At 38.7% G+C, this 20203-nt stretch overlaps 1 protein-coding gene across 2 annotated transcripts in view; it reads left to right on the forward strand.

Moving 5' to 3' along the window:
* The window catches only part of PCSK5 (proprotein convertase subtilisin/kexin type 5), a 434133-nt gene that overhangs the window by 174525 nt on the left and 239405 nt on the right, over positions 1–20203 (forward strand). For both annotated transcript variants that reach the window (XM_062208432.1, XM_062208433.1), the window contains exon 8: positions 18429–18641. In XM_062208432.1, the coding sequence (XP_062064416.1) occupies positions 18429–18641 (213 nt within the window). The remainder of the gene's footprint in view (positions 1–18428; positions 18642–20203) is intronic.

The following is a 20203-nucleotide window of genomic DNA, read 5'->3' on the forward strand; positions in this document are numbered from 1 at the left end:
TAGAGAGTATACTGAATTCTGGCAAGTACCCAAAAAGTGTTTGCTGAATCGAATTTAATTTACTACAAATGATGCTAACCACAGAGTTGTTATATATTCAACCCAGACTTGGAACTGTGGATTGCTTTAATTGATTAGTGTAACCTTGCAGCTGGAGTAAAAATAATAATGATTCTCCCACACCTTTGTGGGATTGGTGTTACAGTTTTAACAGAAGAGCTGAGATAAGCTGTCTCCTTGTTATTGTAAAATAGACAGGAGGGGAAAATTATGAACTTATTTGTAGATTCTTCCTAACTAAATGATAGTTCAGTTTTGGTTAAGACATCTACTTTCTGGTTCTGTTGTTTTTTTCAGCTACATGAGAGCTCTTTTAAACTGTGGGATAATGTTTTCACTCATTGTTTAGAATTTTCCTGTCAAGATTCCTTAGCACCAAGTGAATACACCCAAAGTAATCTGGTGATTTCATTACCAAAGCTGTGAGCTGCAAATTACTATTTTTTTCTTTATATGCCATCAATTAAATATTCATGCTAGTTAAGGAAGCCAATATTAGTTCATATTTAATCTCCAAATTCTGTGTATTGTTCTATAATAAAGACAATCTGAAATTTCTCATTAATATGAAATACTTACATTAATAATGCACATACTCTCATGAACGTGTATGTGCATGTCAAGAATGTCCCATATTCAATACCTGGTTTTACTAATGGACTGACAAGTATGTTATTGAATCAAACGAAGTGAACCAGTTCTTTATAAATGTATTTTTGCTGGAGAATCTTTCATTTGATCGAAAGCTTAATTTGTGAAGCAAATTAAAATGTGAAGTTGTGGTTGAAGGAAGTTATAAAAAGGTTAAGATCTGAAATAGGAGCATCTGAGAAAACTAATCAGATATATAGAAGGATTACATTTAGAGAAAAGTAATTTGGAAAAAATGTATAAAGATGACCACTTGTGTACAATATATGGCACCGTATAGAGTATGGATGATACTGTTCCATGCTTTCATGCACATTAACATGCTAAACAGGGATCATGCTCCTTTGCACATAACATTGTACCATGACCATCCTTCTCAGGAAACTCACTGGAACACATTCATTTTATTTACCTAAGAAAAGTTTGCTGTATGAAGATAACATAATTTATTCAGCATTGCATTGACAATCTTTCAAGAGTTTTGTTCCAAAAATAAAAAAATAAATAAACCACGGAGTTCAGTTTTAAAATGAATAATCACCTTTTAGCATTGACATGGTAACAAAAGCTACAACACTTTGAAAAGAAGTAATTATTTTCTGACTCCTAGCATTGCACATTTAAGTGTGGAAAAATAATGATGATCCGTTTAAATTTAATAAAATCAACTAGATAGCATTTCCATGTGTTTAATATACAGAGGCTTTCAATTCAGGCTAAGATTAAGTCTAATTTCTGCCATTTGTATCTCTGGCCTTAAACGGATCACATTACTTCTCTTCTCTTTTTTTTTCTTTTCTTTCCTCTACTCTTCCCTCACTTACTTCTTCCCTCCCTCCCTCTTTCCCTTCCTTCCCTCCCTCCTTCCTTCCCTCCTTCCCTCCTTCCTTCCCTCCCCCCTCCTTCCTTCCTTCCCTCCCTCCCTCCTTCCATCCCTCCCTCCCTCCTTCCCTCCCTCTTTCCTTCCTTCCTTCCTTCTTCCCTCCCTCCTTCCTTCCTTCCTTCTTCCCTCCCTCCTTCCCTCCTTCCTTCCTTCCTTCCTTCCTTCCTTCTTAGTGACAGAGCTATAGAGACAGATTATAAGGCTGACAGAAAGAGCTCCCATCCAATCATTCACTCCCACAGTGGCTAGAACCAGGCCAGGCTGAAGCTGGGCACCAAAAACTCAATCAAAGTCTCCCACATGAGTGACAGGGGATCCAACCACTTGAAGCATTATCTGTTGTTTCCCAAGGTACATATTAGCAAAAAGCTGGAATTAGAAGCAGAGCCAAGACTCAAACACAGACACTTCAAAATGGGATGCAGGTGTCCCAACCAACAACTTAATATCAAGGCCAAATGCCTACACCTCTGCTTACATTTTCTCATCTACAATTGGGCAATAATAGAAGTCACTTCAGAGATGGTCTGGATGGTAAATGAGATAACACATATAAAGCAGTTAGCAGAATACATGAAATATTATAAATGCTCAGTAAATTATTTTCCTTTTCAGAGAAAAGGTAATGTCCTTCCAAAATACTGTTTGTTGGTTCTCAATCTCCTATCTTCTATTCTATCCCATGTCTTCACTTTCAGAGGAAATAAATACATTTTGCCCAGGGATTCCAAGGATTGATTGCATCCATTCCTTCTGCTTGCTAATCAAAAAAATGTAACAAATATTGCATTTCTAAATGCTCCCTGTTTGTTTATCATCAGATAAGCATTTGGCTAAATAGAACACAGCACTGCTTTAGAAGACTTTAACACAATCAGAATGGATTCAATTTAGAGCCCCTTTAGAATTAATGTGCCAAAATTGTGTTAGAGAAACTATGTGATATAAACCATATCACTGTTGACAACTTGCTCTTTCTCCCAAGGATTGCATTTTATTTGATGCCAATGGGGATGTGTAAAATTAAATCCAAGAAATAAAGTAATACCATTTGGGCTTCATACAATTAATAATAATAATAATAATAATAGCAGCATAAGCACTATTTAACATTTTGGTCAATCTATTATACTACAGTCACATTTCTAAGCCCTAAAATAGACAATACCTTTTAATCTTCACAGTAGTCTCTTAAGATAGATACTGCTCTGTTCAATTTTACAGATAGAGAAAACAGAAACTCAGCATAGCCAAAGAAGTAAGGACACAGGTCTCAAAAAACTCTGGTGAATTCTATTACATGTTGTCTTTTTAAATTTTGGGGCACATTGACCTCCTGTCTTCATTCGTGATCACATACCCTAGTTTTTCTCCTGTCTTTATGGTGAATCAACCATTCACCTTCTACCTAAGGCACTTTCTCCATTTACTCACTGGATCCCAAGCCTTCCTACCACATCAAACATCTGTCTCAAGAATTCTTTTTCCTTTGGTCATCAAAATTTATCTCTCAACTCTTATCACCACCAACATATATCCATACTCTTAATTCTTCTGTCCTTTCTCATCTCCTTATCTCTTTCTTTTACTGCCTCATTTCTCTTTTTCCCTTTACAGCAAAATATCTTGAAGCCATTGTTTATCCTTGCCCTCTACCAGCTCTCTTTTTCCATTATCTGTTGGAACCACTGCATCCACCCCAGGAATCCGCTGAAGCTGCTCTTGTCAAGGTCACAGAGACTACCCTATGTGAAACCCAGTGCTTCCCTCTGACATTCGTCAAACTTGTCCTAACACATAGGCCTGCCTTGTTCTTGTTATACACAATATAGCACACATGCACTCCAACCCTTAAGAACCCCTTCCTTGAAGTTACTCTCTCTCCTTTTATTTATTTACCTACTAGTCTTGTCCCTAAATATTCAGAACAGTATCTGGTACTGCACAGGTATTTAGTGATGAATGAGTGAATGAATTGTTGAGTGATTTTCATGCCAACTTGCTGCATATTCTTTGTTAATTGACTTGAGGACCACATTTGCTTGTTTTTACTTTTCTGAAACTGAGTAATTAACATACTTGGTGTAGGATGGTGATTCAAGTTTCCGGACTCTGGATTCAGATTCTCTACTTTGAGAATGAGGGCTCCAATACTTTCTTACCTTGTTCAAGTTAATTCTCCCCTCAGAGGTTCGGTTTCTTCCTCTATAAAATGGAGCTAAGTGCTGGTGATTATTTTATAGGACTATTGTGAGGATTATATAGTTTAATGCTTTTAAAATACTCAGAGCAGAGTTCCTGGAACAGTGTAAAGTCTCTCTGTTATGACTTTTAATCATTATGTCACTGCAGAAAATGTGCAAGGATAATAAAAGTGAAATACTGATTACTATGTAAAGCACCATAAAAGTCTTGATTGTTCTAAATTTCTGGGCTTTATCAATTTCATATGGCTGAATGAACTTTATGCAGGGTATTTATGTAATCTTGAGGTTTTTTTATATTTATTATTTATTTGAAAGGCAAAATGGCAGAGAGAAATGGATAGGGAGAGAGAGATTGATCTTCCATCCTCTGATTCACTCCCCTAAATGGCTACAACAACCAGGTCTGGGCCAGGTTGAAGCCAGGAGCCCAAAATTCCACCCTGGTCTTCCACATGTGTGACAGAGACCCAGGTACACTGGCCATCTTCTGCTGCCTTCTCAGAAAGCTGCATTAGAAGTGGAGTAGCTGAAACTCAAACTGACTCTCTGATATGGGATGCCAGCGTTGCAAGCAGTAGCTTAACCCATGGTGTCACAATGCTGGTCCTTGAGATTGTTTTTAAGGAATGACCTATTTATGCGGGTGACAATATCCAAGAGAATATTTTCTTTTTTTGAAAATTTATTTATTTGAAAGGCAAGACTACAGAGAGAGGTTGGGAAACCAGGGAGAGAAAGAGATCTTCCATGTGCTGATTCACTCCCCAGGTGGCCACAATGGCCCAGGCTGGTCCAGGCCAAAGCCAGGAGTCAGGAACTTCATCCATGTCTCCCACATGCTCCTCAGGCATCTTCTATTTTCCCAGATACATTAGCAGAGAATTGGACTGGAAATGGAGCAGCCGGGACTCAAACCAGCTTTGTAGGCGGGGCTTTACCCATTACAGCGTTGTATTCTATAAACCACTATTTAATAAAATGCTGAATAAAATGGGGTGGAATAAAAGAGTTTTGCTGTCAAGTACACTTTTAAACACCACTTACTGTATGCTGCTTTGAAAATTTAAAGCACATTAAAGGCTCTGAGAACTGCAATAAAGAGACACATTTAACTATATTCAATCAAGGTTCTCAACTTTAAATCACATAGAAATGTTTCTTTTCATGGACTTTAAAAATTGCCTTTAAATTTTATTTTAAATTCTGTGTGACTTTTTTATGAAAATTCAGCCAAACTTGTTACATCTTTAAAATCAGGACTAGAGGTAATGTTAGGAGGTTAAGTCAATTTTTACCAACATTGATATATTTCTTTACTTACTGATAACACTACCATTCATTCAGTCTCACTTCCTGTAACCTATGATTTCTTCTGTTCCTCTTCCTCATCATGGAATATATTTTACTTATACTACTCCCTGAAATTCTGTTGGATCTTTCTTCTCGTCCTCATGACTAGAACCAATCCCTCTCGTGTAGACTTCCCCAATAGCGCACTTCCAGTGTTTCCCAGCTTAAGCTTCAACCTTCCATTCAGCATGGACATGGCAGTCAAAGAAGGATGTTTACTGCTCCCCATGACCAGCAAGGACAGACTTGGCTTGTTCCGAGAGCAAGCAGGGTCTCTCACAATTTTGCCAGGGGTCTCAGATTCAGAAGTTTCTTGTCGTCTTAGGAAAGGACAGCGTGATTCCCCTTACCATGGTGAGCATTTGACCTGACTGCTTGGCAGAGAGCTCCCTCAGGAGACATTCTCTGCTTCATCTTCCCAGTCATAAATAGGAAAATGATTCTGTAAAAAAGAATGACTTCATTGACAGTGTTTCAGATATAGATGACCCCAGGTTTGCTATCAGAATAAAAAGCTAAGAGCCTAACATTTTCTTTGATAGACTCTATTTGTACATTTGTTCCTGGTAGCACTAAGGAGACATTCACTGGGTGGCTATATTATAATTTCAGACACTTTGCTAGGCAATTGGGAAAGATAAAGAATACACCTAATCTTTGGGGAACTCACTACATAATGAGTAGTTCTAAATAAGGTACAAGCAAACTCCCAGAGTTCCTCTAGCTTACAGAATTTGGTAGGCTATGACAGAATAAACAACACACAATAACAAAACTTACTGTTAAAACTGTAGTGCAATCTGCCTGTCTTGGAATCATCTTTTTTGCCCCATTTGGATTATTAAACTTTATTAAGACAGCGCATTTTATATTCATCAGCAGGTGTCTAGTGCATTGACAGCATTTCCCAAAAAATGCATTTAATGACATTCTTTAGAAAAATAGCAAAAAAGTTAAAACTAAATATTTTCCATAGTCAGAAAATCTTATATTAAGGTTACTGAGACTTCTCTTATTATTTGCTCAAAAAGCATTTAGTAATGACTCACTGTATGCCAATACTAGTTTGGCATTTATCTTAGTCCTTTGTCTGTAGAAATCTTATAGCTCATAGTAGGTATTTTGGGAGCACGGCTTATGGAATTTCCTTTGCCATTTTATCTACAAGTATACTTTCTAGTCCAGGCCACTTTTATTTAAGCATTTTAGACTCTGAGAATGCCAATTAAAGCATCCCATCAAATTCATAACAGAATTAAGTCAGTGTCAAAGATGAACAAGAGTATGTGACATCTGAAATCTGGTCCTTAATCTTTCCACTGGAACTATAGCCTTCATCCCATCCTCACACCATTGTTTTCAGGCAGCCACACAGAAACCAAGACATACATACACTTATCTATCTACCTATTTATTTATTTATCATTTTACTTGAGGGGCAGAGATAGAGAGACACAAAGGTATCTTATATACACTGTTTCACTCTCCAAATGCCCACAGCAACCAGGGTTGGGCCAGGCTGAAACCAGAAACCCAGAACTCTATCCAAGTCTCCCATGAAGATAGCAAACACATAAGCACTCATCTGCTGCCTCCCAGAATGTTCATTATCAGGAAGCTGGATGAGAAGCAGAGGAACAAGTATTCAAATCAGGCACTTTGATATGAAATGAAGGCATCCCAAGTAACAACTTAACTGTGATACCAAATGGAGACCAAGACATTGGATGGACATCTCTTGGCATGTGTCTGGCTGCTGAGTCTCTTAGGAAGAGCCTGATTATTATCTTTCCTTCCCATCATCAGTTGCCTTTTTGATTCACCAGATTTAAAAACTGATAGGATATTTGGGGTATTTGATGAAAACACAAGGTTGTTCTGTAGTCACACATTGTCTGCTACATATGCTTATGTGCACACACATACATATTTCTCCACTCTTAAATTAAAAGCATATGTTTACCAGGAGGGGAGAGAAGAGGTATAATGAGCTTGTATAATAAAAGCAGTAATAATAATCATAATAAAATTAACTTATTCTGCCCAGGAGGGATATGTTTTTATCTGATATTCATCCAGCTGTAACAGGATTGGTACCAGTTTGAATTTTAATAAATGACAGATTGCTATTAAATTAGTTGGCAAATGTTATAAAACTTTGTAGTGATATATGGATAGGCAAAAATAGACAAGGGAGCTTATTTAAAATTGGTTTTACTTAATGAGAATTTACTTTACCAGGGTTTACTTTAAAAATCTTCCTTGGGATTTAACTATATCCTTGTGGAACTCATATATTTGGAACTTTACCAAAGCCAAGAAGTGACTTGCTAAGTGTACCCAATAGAATATTATCCATTTTAGAAACTAAGAAATGTGTGTCCTTCATATGAGGCTTCATTTTCTGTAATTGTCCCAAAGTTATCTGACAGACAAGTACCAAATTTAGATTACTATGTTAATGTGGATTGTGATGCATTTTTATGAAGAGAACAAATTTATTCTAACCTTGCATAGGTACAAATTTAAAATATTTATTGTCACCTTGTTTTCAGTTTTAGTTTAGAAATCCATTAGTAACTGTCAGCAGTGTAAATTAATGTTTACAAATTCCATTCTAAATCCGTCTATCAGATTATTCTACTCATGGATTAACCAAATAACTATAGTGGTGCTCTTTTCTCTTGGTTTGTTGTGTTCTGTTTACAGTGACCACAGAGCTGCTCCAGGCCAGGGGTATGTGTGTGTGAGTGTGAGTGTGTGTGTGTGAATCCAAGTATAGTTCAAGTATAGTCTGAATGTCTCTATTAAGGGAAAATTCCAAATCATATAAAGATTAGATCAGGTCAAGTTAAGGTCCATTATAATTCTGAATTTCTGTGATTCTAAACATAGATTTAAGGAAGTTTAAAGAACAGACAAATCGTTTTTCTCCAGCTTAACATGGCAGTCATAGGAAAAGAAAGCCAGTAGGTAATAAAGGATAAGTGGAACTGGGCTCATAAAATCAAATGATTTGAAAGTATACATGTTTTTTTTGACAGCAGATTGTTTTTCCCACGTAACCTATATTTCTCATTTCACTTTTGATGAATGTGATCAAATGTAATACTTAGGATTGTAAACATGATTTGGATGACAGCTCTGATAAGCTTTGGAATGAGTGTCACAGGAACCCCCAGTTCACAGATTTGTAAAGTAAAGCAACGTGGGCATTAGGAAGCAGGACTGAGATCCACACTCACGTCCATCTCTTCCAGAGCCTGTACTCTTCATCCCATGCAGTGTAAGGTCTGACCAGGGAGTCTTTGGGCCCATCAGTGCACACTCCGATCTCAACAGTAGTGAGTTGTGGTCACAAAAGTCACAGTGAAGATCTCTTTCTTCAGTGAATTTCTGGAGAATGTATCATCCAGGCAATGTCACTGTGTTGTTTCTTCTCTTTCTTTTCTTCCTTGAAAGAGACCTGGGATGGTGTGGAGAGCATGGTGCTGCTTAGTTTAGTTGCTGTTGAGCTACTTGACCTGAAACAAGTTATGAAGGAAACAGAGCTCCGTTTTCCTGAGAAAGGCTGTGATAATGCCTGCTTTATGGAGCCCTTATTAAGACGGAATGAAATCTCCTATAGCAGTGCTCAACCCAGTGTCTGGTCCCCTCCAAGGAAGGGTCTTGTTGAATACATCTTTAAGGACCCAGAATAGTCACCAAAGTTTCTTTTAAATAATATGAGCCTAATGCCAATTGCAATTTTTTCAAAAGTATAATTTGTTTTAATTTAAGACAGGAAGTGTTTATAGATTGAGAGTGTAGAGGGCCGACTTTCTCTATTTCAGAAATGTTATGCTGCCGCTGCGGCTCAATAGGCTAATCCTCCACCTGTGGCACCGGCACCCCGGATTCTAGTCCCGGTCAGGGCGCCGGATTCTATCCCGTTGCTCCTCTTCCAGTCCAGCTCTCTGCTGTGGCCCGGGAGTGCAGTGGAGGATGGCCTAAGTGCTTGGGCCCTGCACCCGCATGGGAGACCAGGAGAAGCACCTGGCTCCTGGCTTCAGATCAGTGCGGTGCGCCAGCCACAGCGGCCACTGGGGGTGAACCGACGGAAGAGGAAGACCTTTCTCTCACTGTCCACTCTGCCTGTCAAAAAAATAAATTAATTAATTTAAAAAAAAAGAAATGTTATGAGCTACTCCATGTAAGGTCAAGGTTATTGCTTTAAGTAATAAAAACCTGTGACAATATTCAGGCTCTATGGTAGGCTATAGGAAGGGACAGCTTGCTCACCTCTCCGGGTTGAGTTGGCAGTTGGAATCTGTTCTCAGTGAGGAATTCCATAATTTAGAGCTAACTTAGAGTGGAGCATGAACTTGTCATTGCTACTGGAATAGTCCTCTATCCTCCTATCCAAGTGCCTTTCCAAACATTTACAGTAAATTCCTTTTATGCCCCTGAAGACAATGAATGTTTTTATTCTCTGTGAAAGGAATTTTTCAAATTTTCCTCCCTCAATATAAATTTAAATGTGATGGTATACTTCTGAGTAGTTTTGAAATCAGTAAATCATGTTAATACAGGAAATGTCCCTCTCCATTTCATAAACCTGCCCATCATAGAAGTCAGAGCATGGTTTTGCCTTTGCTCTGGGGTGATCCAAGATGGAGAAACACTGAGCAGGTATGAGGATGAATTTTATTCTCCAAGAAGTGTGAATGCTGGGATGGTACAGACATAAATCAACTGTGTCGGTGCTATTAATTATAGACTGTATTTCAGATTGCATATGAGATACACGTGTACTTTTTGGCTGCTTGGAATGAGGAATTGAGAAGCCTATCTGCATGCTTCTCCTTCCATCCATGGGAAAACCAGTTGCACAGGCCTAGGCGCCTGGATGACTGTGGGAGTGACCAGAAGTCAACAATAACCTGAGTCTGGCTGAAGCTTCAGTGAGGCAGATCGGTAAAAGGTGTCTGAGAGAAACAGAGGATTGACTAATGTGCATCAATTGTAGACAGAATGGTAAAACTAGATAATTATTTGGGAGTTATTGAGTTGGCAAATGACATAAGGCAGAAGACGTTGTTTTGGTTTTTAAAAATTTTTCTCTAATCCACAATTGTTAAGCAGTGTTTTCCTGAACTCAGTGTACTGTAGGAACACAGAGTGTCAGTACGGCCAGAGGAGATCACCAGTAGACAAGGCAAGACCAGGTACATCTGGTCCCAGACCTGCCTTTAATTGGCTCTTCATTTGCTTAGTTTCCTTATGTAGAAATTTAAGATTCCACCAAATAAACCTCTTAAACATAGAACTTTAAATAATATGGACAGAATATTATTCATCTCCCAATTTTTGTTATATGATTTTCCTGACTACAAAAATATCTGAAGCCTAATAGAAATGAATTTGTTTTGGTTTGAAAGCATATTTATTCTCCTTGGTAAACATAACCAATTTTTGTTTCTTCATAAATATTCTATGACTCCCTCTCCATAAAAGACTGCTTATTTTCTTCTGGTTATGCTGTAGGAATGAAGTTATGGAAATCTGCACTGTTACAGTATTGCTGTCAGGAGACAAGGGTCACTGTTTTGCATTTTTAGGATAAAGTGTGAGAAGCTATTTCAGATGCAGAGCCCTAGGTTCAACCCTTCCGAACAAAGGGCATCTCTGATAACAGGATTGATTCTACTAAGTCTTTAGGAAGTTGATGCTATACCAAATTTATACTCTGTCAGATATGGTGGATATGCAACTCAACATAAAGTAGCCGATTATCAAGAACCAGAGTATGAGGGAGTTCTGTATTCACAGCACTAATTTGTTGTCACGCTAGTCTTTGACCACATGACTCACCATCTCCAAGTATCAACTTTTGAAAATTGAGCTCAAGTCATCTTGGCATTCTGGGAATTCCAAACAGCATGCTAGCCATTCATAGACTAACACACAAATAGTATTGTGAAAAGACCTGAGATGTAATGATTACATTTTTGTACTTTTTCCAGAAGTACTTGCAATAGTTGTCATCAGCAACTGATCCCATACTCATGTTGGGTTCTCTATTCCGTGAATAGTGAAGGTCACTGCATTTGGCATGCTTAGGAGGCATCAAAAATGGATTCTCATTTGTGAATCATAGTGGTATGATTGCTAATTATTGTAGCTAATATTTTCAGTGTATTATGAAAATGTCAAAAGAATCTAAACAGTGCTTCATAAACTTGACTTAGTAATTGATTGTATGCACAGAAAATCAGACTACAGTGCACCTGGTGTGGAGTTGAAAAGATGGGTGAGCATGAGTCAGGGAGGCAAGGAAGGGAAGCAAAGTCTTGTTACTCAAGGAATGGTAAGAAGAGAGATGAGGAGGAAAACATCACTATTCACAAAAGTAGGCCTTTAGTCCACTTTTAGCACATTTTTTTTTCCTGGAGAAGAAAAAATAATTGATTTTGTGTTTTCAGTCTTTCTATTCAACCATCCTTGGACAGACTAAGTAGCTTAGACTGAAAATGGCGGGGTCTTTTGCATAGAATGCTCTTTGTACATCTGCCAACTATGGAGTAGATGAGGAAAAAAAAATTTTGCATGACCAATTTCTAGGTGAGGGCACCCTGATCTGACAAATTTAGTATCTTGATGTAGAATTGTTCCTGGCAAAATCAGCACTTAAATTCTAGATTCCTAATCCTCGGGAGCAAAATCTTTCTTTTTATTCCACTAAAAACATCTTTTCTCTCTTATTCTAATCTTCTAGGGTTTGTTAAGGGTGGCCCACTTTATTCCCTGGGTCTAATGCAGTTTCATATAATTAATTTCCTACCCTCAGCCCCGAGTTACTCAAATGCACTAATTAAAGAAACAAATCTCAGGCTTTACTAAGATCTTATCCCAAAGACATCTTACTACATCTGTGCTATGACTTCATTCTCCATGTGCATCCCAAAGCCAGCTTTGTCCACCCTGTTATACCAGTTTAGTCTCCAAGGCACTGGGAACCATGTAGTCATCTGCTTCTGATTTGTTTTTAATTGTCAACTCTATTTCTTTTTTTTTTTTAAAGATTTATTTATTTATTTGAAAGGCAGAGTTACAGAGAGGTAGAGAAGGCAGAGTTACAGAGAGGCAGAGAGAGAGAGAGAGTCTTCTATCCGTTGGCTCACTCCCCAGATGGCCGCAACGAATGGAGCTGCTGATCCGAACCCAGGAGCCAGGAGCTGCTTCCGGGTCTCCCACACAGTGCAGGGGCCAAGGACTTGGGCCATCTTCTACTGCTTTCTCAGGCCACAGCAGAGAGCTGAATCTGAGTAGAGCAGCCAGGACTTGAACCAGGGCCCATAAGGGATGCCAGCACTGCAGGCAGTGGCCTCACTCGCTGAGCCACAGAAGTGGCCCTGAACTGTATTTCTTTTCTGATTACTTAAGTCATCTTATCTTATTGATGATAATAGCTCAAAAATTATTAAAATTGCTTAAAGAAATAATATATTTTAGAATTCTGGAATAAATGTTTTGTGTGGATGCTCCAATAGTTCTTTAAGAGTTTTTCTGTTTGGGTTTCGGGATATTTTGTTTTATTTCCTTGCATCTCTGTTATGTTTCTAGACTAGACCTCTTTCTAGAAATTCAATGCATCCTACTCCTTGAAGGAATGAGATTTTTCTTGGAAATGCGAGTCAGAATACCCTTGGGCTTTAAAAAGATGAACAGTTCTGTCTTCAAATCTCAACGATGAAGTCATTAGCTACGAGTGTCCTTATCTCTCTCCTTCCTCTCACCTTATTTGTAAAAACCCCATGTCTATGCATTGTATCCTATAAAAGACTTTTGGGGAGGACTGGGTTCTGAAACAAGGAATGTTACCAAAGCTTGGGAGGGGCACCACGAAGGGCTTTGGTAAATTCTGTATTTAGGCTGTGCTTGAAATACATCACAGATAAATGAAAATTCCTCACTGTGCAGTTGGTTTACTGTATCTTTTCATGTGTGCATTTACAGATACATGGGTTTTGATCAGCTTCAGGGTCTCTCCTCTTGCCTTCACCATATTCTGATTATATGGTGCTGTGCACACCACTTAATGTTACTCATTTTCCTAGTCTGTAAAAATCCATAGAATATCTACCTTGGTGGTGTTATTCTAACTTCTGCACTAAACTAGCTAACAATATGTGAAAGTGTACAGTACAGTATGCAGCCACTTATAAATAGATGTTATCTTTCTCCCTCCTTTTTTATACTGCAAGAAGCCTCTTTCATTTATTCATGGCCCTTTAAGAATACTTGCTAAGCAATACGGAACGGAAAAAATAATATTAAAATAACAAATAAACCCCAACTGTGTTGGCTAAAAAACAATCACACCATTTTAACGAAAGAAATTTACTCCATCATGCTCTAAAGCTCCCAAGACCTAACTTGGGATAAATGACTTAATTGGGAATGCAGCATAAAGTGGCCTTTTTTGACCTTCTGAGTTACAAGAAAATCCAGTTCCTTTATATTCTTTAGTTATAATGCTTATGGGGTAATATAGCTTTATTTTTATTGGCACACACAGGAAAAAAAAACATATGCACTTTTAGATATACATTGAAAAAGAGTATTTAAAGTTTGCTTGAAAGAACTTTGCATGGATTTCACAATATATTTTGACTTAAGTTTATTAACTTTTGACATGGTGCTCAATTAAACTGAAGGTTCCTTTATCCATACAAAGCCATATGTAAATAACCAATTGTAATCACAATATTCAGCAAGCTAGAAAATGTCATTTCCTATGCTTCAGTAAAACAATCATGTGTCTCAGGTTCTTTTATTTTTATAATACTCTGACCACCTTTCCTTCTCCCTCATGTTAAAAGTTTCTTCTTAAATTACTCTGAGTTTTGAAGAAATGTCCAGATTTTTTTAGTCACATATGTTTTAGTTTCTGGATATTTTGCACTAATGAAAACCCCCTGTGCGTCTGTAGGAAATAAATCTTTGAATTGCTAATTGCTTCAGATTAACCCCATAGATCTTTCACAGCTGTCTTTGTGGCACATTCCGCCCACAAATTTAGCCATTTGTTTCTGCAGTTTTAATCATAAACCCTGCACGTAGCAAAGAAAGGTCAGATTGCCTCTTGGATAGAATAATGGCAGCCTCCGTGGATTCTCTAACCCCCAGGAGGGGCGGGCCATTGTTTATCTCCTCCTGTTTGTATTAGTCAGTTCAGGCTGCGGTAAGCAACTACCATAGACTGGGAGACTTGAGCAACAGAAATGCATGTTCCCACGATTCTGGAGGCTGGAAGATTGAGATGGAAGCAGAGCTGGGTTCTGGTGAGGCCTCTCCTCGACATGTAGACAGCATGTGTTGTCATTTGGCCTTTCCTCTGTGCCCACACTCAGAGAGAGGGAGAACTCTCTAGTGTCTCTCTATTTTGAGGGCACAAATCCTCTTGGATTAAAGCATCACGTTTATCACCTCATTTAACCTTAATCACCTCACTAAAGACACTTTCTCCAAATATAGTCACATCAGGGTTTAGAACTTCAGTATATGAATTTGAGAGAACATAGTTCCACCCATGGCACACCTTAAGGACCAGGCCACACAGCTCCCATTCAACCTTTCAGGTCTCCTCTCTCCTTCTCTCCAAATCTCACTGATCTCTACAGCCTCTGTCCACAGACTCCCAGGTTCACTGGCTTCTGGTGGGATTTGGCCACTGGAGCATACTGGCTAGAAATGGGAGTATGGGAGGAGGATATTGGGGTCTTGGGGTGCATTCACCTGCCCCCTTCCTTGCAGGACTAACAGGTTTGGCATGCCCCCTGACCAGTTCCTATTAACCCCTTCCACTGTTCCCTGTTCAGTACCCTTTTGGCCTGCAGGTGGTTATTGATGCTACACTGCCCTTTGGAGTTTCCCTTCATCATGCTCAGTTGTAAATATTTCTCTCAAAATATCTCAACACAAGGATTTCACCTCTGTCCTGAAGAGACATTTTCAGGACAGCAGTGCCTCACTATCAGCTCTTTCCAACCAGTGGGTCCCCAGAGGACCTTTTTGAAATGTCATTGTCCCTCCATAGTAGTGCAGTCTGGACATGCTGCCGGGTTAGAGTGATCAGTATCCATACTTCTCCCATAGCCACCCTACATTTGGGATTTCTAGGGAAATGTTGATCAGAACCTATGTCTTGCCTCTTAAGGAGTCCCAGAACAAGGCATGCATCCTTTCTCTGTCAGCTCTCATTCCACCACCATGTCTGAGGAAAACTCAAGGGCTGGTCTACTCTCAGATCCTAATGCCAAACTTCAACCAAGCCAGATTTGGCTGAGAAAGGTGAAATAACCCCTAGAGCTAATGGCTCTGGTTTTGGCTCCAGTCAGATTTCAAGGCCTGGCTCTGGCTCCATTGGGCATTTCTGAGACATGGTTTATTTGTCCGTAAAATGCTGATAACACCATGGGCTTGGGTTGAGTGGAAGTATGTTTGTACAATGCTTGGCAAATAGCAAGTTTCTAGAAATGTTAGCCACTGTTGTCTATAATATGCAGGAAACCTTCTCTGGGTAAAACCTCTTTATATTATAAAATAAAAATGATCTCTCAGGGGCTGGTGCTCTGGTAGTAGTGCAGGCATCCCATATAGGCACCAGTTCAGGTTCCGGCTGTTCCACTTCCGATCCAGCTCCCTGCTAATAAGCCTGAGAAGTCAGCAGAAGATGGTCAAAGTCCTTGGGCCCCTACACCTATGTGGGAGACCTGGAAGAAGTGCCTGGCTCCTGGCTTTGGCTTGGCCCAGCCCTGGTTGTTGTGGCCTTTTGGGGAGTGAACCATAAGGTAAAAGAACACTCTCTCTCCTCTCTCTCTGTCTCTCTCTCCCTCTCTCTCTTCTCCCTCTGTAACTCTGACTTTTGAATAAATAAATAAGTCTTCAAAAAAAAACCTCTTAAGAATTGTCTCTGTGTTCTCTCTCTAAGTAGATCACTTAATGTGGTTCTGTTTATAAAAATAATAAATAGAGAAAATTGGTGTAAGAAAGAATATTAAAAAAACCTCTAATCTTAACTTCTGTTCTATTGTCACTTTATGGTAGCTTTATGCATGTAACTTTGCACATATGGACTTCTGTGTATACACACACATATATACATACACATTTTTTATAAATGGAGACTATTACAATTTCATTTTTGTATTCTACATTCATAACTATATCATGAAAACAAAGTACTTTCTGACTGTTTTCTTATTAAATTTTTTTAAAATCAAATTTTTTAATCTCTTAATTGAATTTTATACATAGGCACAGAGTCATAGTGTTACACAGATATATAAATGTGATTAATCACCCCTTATGTGCTTTTTCACTGCCTTTAGATTCTTAATATACTATATTTTATGGTGCTGTTTAAAGCAGGTGGTATTTTGCAACTCCTATCGGTCTGTCCAATAAGGTTGAACATGATTTTGTTCTGCTTCCCAGACCCTCAGTGTCTGGTAATAGACAAGGTTTTAAGGATGAGTTGCCACATTCTTTCTTCTTCCCTGGCTATGTCATTTTCTCTGAGGTCCAGCTATGAGAGAGTTCCCGGAGTTTCTCAGTCTGATCACCCATACCATGATGGTGTGGTATCCTTGCTCCTAGAGGTTGACAAAAAAGTGAATGAGATTCTTAGTTTATGATGGATGGATAACTTTTTCATCCTTCTGTATATTTCATGATATTTTGATTGGAAAATGAGGAATAGGAACCAGGCCCAGCTCCCCGACAGCAGTAACAACCAGAAGTTCATCTCCCTCTCCCTGCATGGATTTTTGCCATTCCTATATAATCATAAACAGCATTTTTCTAAGTTGAAGGTCAAAAAGAAATCTATGCTCAGGACAGTTAAATTTTTTCATAAACTTTCTGTTCCTGGAGAGTTAAGTTCCAGGAGAATTTATCATGGATCCTCCAGATTCTTTGTTGTCTTTTTTCTATGCCTCTTTTTCCCGAAGTTCCAAGATAACATCCAAAATAATTGTCCTTCCACCTGTGACCAGAAAGTTAAGGCCTTAAAGGAAAAAAGAAGATCAGCTATACCAGCTGTGTGACCTTGGTTCTTACTTTCTAATTACAAAATGATGTCCTACAATATGCCCCTCCTAATTTTAAAATAGTAAATTTTTTTAGAGAGTCACCCATACCTATCCCTAAAAATACTTGTCATTTGACTCATTTTTCGGTAGTCTCCTGAAGTCTTCCATCATAGTAGAACTGAACAGTCACTTTACTTCGTATATCTATGTTCTGCTTGCTTCTAGTCCCTAATTACTTATGACTCCAGGATGGTCTTCTAGTTATCTTATTCTTAACTGCCAAGTTCTGGCACAAATAATGTGATTGAAAACTTCTAGCATTGTAAGAAAATGTTAAAGGATCTGGTTAAAGAGATCTATGATCAAGAATGTTTGACAGTAAAATAAGAATATATCTTACTGAGAATTTTGTGGTGAGCATTAAAGAAACTTCATTAATTTATTAGACCCAGGGATTCTCAAACATATGTGATCTTAAATTCTTCTGGCATCCATGAACATCTCTCAGTTATTAGTGTTCATACCATGTGTAAGAAGTAGTTACTCAGTTCATACCACGTGTAAGAAGTAGAGTTAGTATTTGCTTCTGCTGCTCACTGGTACTGGGATTTTATATAGACATGTATGTCATCTCTCTATAATTCATGTTCCTCAATTATTAAATGAGGATGCCAATAGCACCTGCTTAACAGTGAATATGAAGATTTACAGTATTATATAACTGTGGTGATTGCAATTATAACACTCCAACTCCTCATTCCGACTGCCTGGGTTCAAAGGTTAGGCCTACCGTGTACACTGTACCTTAGTGTAACATTAGTAACCGTGTACTTTAGTAACATTACCTAACCTTGTCCCTCAGTCTCCTACCTGTACAATGGGGGGAAACATTGTAATGATCTCAGTGAGTTGCTGAAACAATGCAATTAAACTCATGTAAAGCATTTAGAATTCTCCTCCATCCATAAATATTGGGCATTAAATATCCAGCTCATTGGTGGTTCTTATGTTTATGACTTAGTTTATAAAATCAACTCCTCTTCCCTCAAAAAACAGCTGAAATCCAGCACATTTTTAAAATGGCATCATGCATTTTCTGCAAATATCTAATTTGGAAATATTGATTCCAGCCTTCTCTGGATGTAGTCTATGACCCTTGTCTTTTCTCACCCTCATTTAGCTTTTTCTGTTTGTGTACAGGGGAGGAGAGGTCTTGGTTCTGTGTTTGTGTGGGCCTCTGGAAATGGTGGAAGAAGCAAAGATCACTGTTCCTGTGATGGCTATACCAACAGCATCTATACTATCTCCATTAGCAGCACAGCAGAAAGTGGAAAGAAACCATGGTACCTGGAAGAATGTTCGTCCACACTGGCTACAACCTACAGCAGTGGAGAGTCCTATGATAAGAAAATAGTATGTGACATTTGCATGCTTTTTGTGATCTATTTATTTAGCATTCATTTTGAAATACAAAGAGGGAACCATAAATGCATATGCAAAAGTAATATATGGAAGTAGGAAGTCATATTAGCTGATGATACTCAACACAAGTCATGCTCAATGTTTCCACTCTGTTACCAATTCACTGAAAATGCTTGTCTGAATCATCACATTCCAGCATTTAATGTGGCCTCAAATGTGATGAATCCTTGATTTCATTGAGGGTAAGTGATTGGTCTGTGTTCACGTTGTGAGCCTCTGGCACAGAAGAGACTAGAGTCAATGTCTAACTCTTGCAGCCCCGTGCTCCTGTCATTGACTTTTAACCTTAGCTTCAGTGCTTTGACTTCTAAGTACTGGTGCAACTAACTCAGTGTGAAAAACCAAGTCTGTAAGGAAACTCAGAATTCCATGTAGATTATACTCATTCCATTTGAATTGGTCTGCAAAAAGCATGCTGGATCAAGAAGCTGATCCTGGATCAGAGGTCTTATGGGACTCCTGCATACCTACATGTCCTGCAATCTAGGCAGATGGCCAAAGGACCAAGAGTTCAGGTTGCAGACACACCCTGTATGAGTTTCTTTTGCTCTTGAGTCACTACTAAGCTGAATAACTTTGGATAAATTAATCTGTGTTGACATTCTTGTTTATAAAATGGGGACATTTAGTTGTATGTAATACAAGAAATTATTACAAAAATATTGAAGAAGTCTACAAAAATGGCTTAGCACAGTACCTGACCCATGGATGCTTAAGAAAGTTCTGACATTTAGGAGCCAGGATTGTGGTGTAGTGAGTAAAACCACTGCTTGCGATGCTGGCAATCCACCTGGTCACGAGTTCATGTCCTGGCTTCTCCAGTTATGGTCCAGCTCCCTACTAATGGGCTGGGAAAAGCAACAGAAGATGGCCAATGTGTTTGGGCCCCTGACACTCAAATGGGAGACCTGGATGAGGCTCCTGGCTCCTGACTTCATTCTGGCTCAGCACTGGCTGTTTTGCCTTTCTGGGAAGTAAACCAGTGAATGGAAGATCTCTCTCTCTCTCTCTCTCTCTGGGTATGTGTGTGTGTGTGTGTGTCTCCCCCTCTCTCTATAACTCTCAAAATAAATCTGTATTTTGAAAAAGCCAGAAAGTTCTGACTTTTACAGTGGTCAGCACTGTGCTACTGACTCTAAATTTCCATTATGTTTGCACTTTGTTCCTCATCAGGGTTTTGTAAACTGTCTCAAGGTTTGTCTTTCTGAAGTGGACCTGAGCTACTGTACAGGACACCTCTGAGCATGTTCCCAAGACCCTGCTTTCACACCTTGCAGATTCATGCAGGGTCAGGTCACTCTTTGAGCATTCTAATCTGAAAATCTAAAGTCCAGAATGCCCCAAAATTGGAATCTTTTTGAGTTCCTATAGAACATCACAAGTGGAAAATTCCACACCTGACCTCACATGATGCAGTCAGAGTGGAGGCACATTAACACTATTGTTTGAAATTCTATTCAGGCCATGGGTATAACATACATGAAACATAAATG

The sequence above is a fragment of the Lepus europaeus genome, chromosome 12 (assembly GCF_033115175.1).
Source record: "Lepus europaeus isolate LE1 chromosome 12, mLepTim1.pri, whole genome shotgun sequence".
NCBI classification, from domain to species: Eukaryota; Metazoa; Chordata; class Mammalia; order Lagomorpha; family Leporidae; genus Lepus; species Lepus europaeus.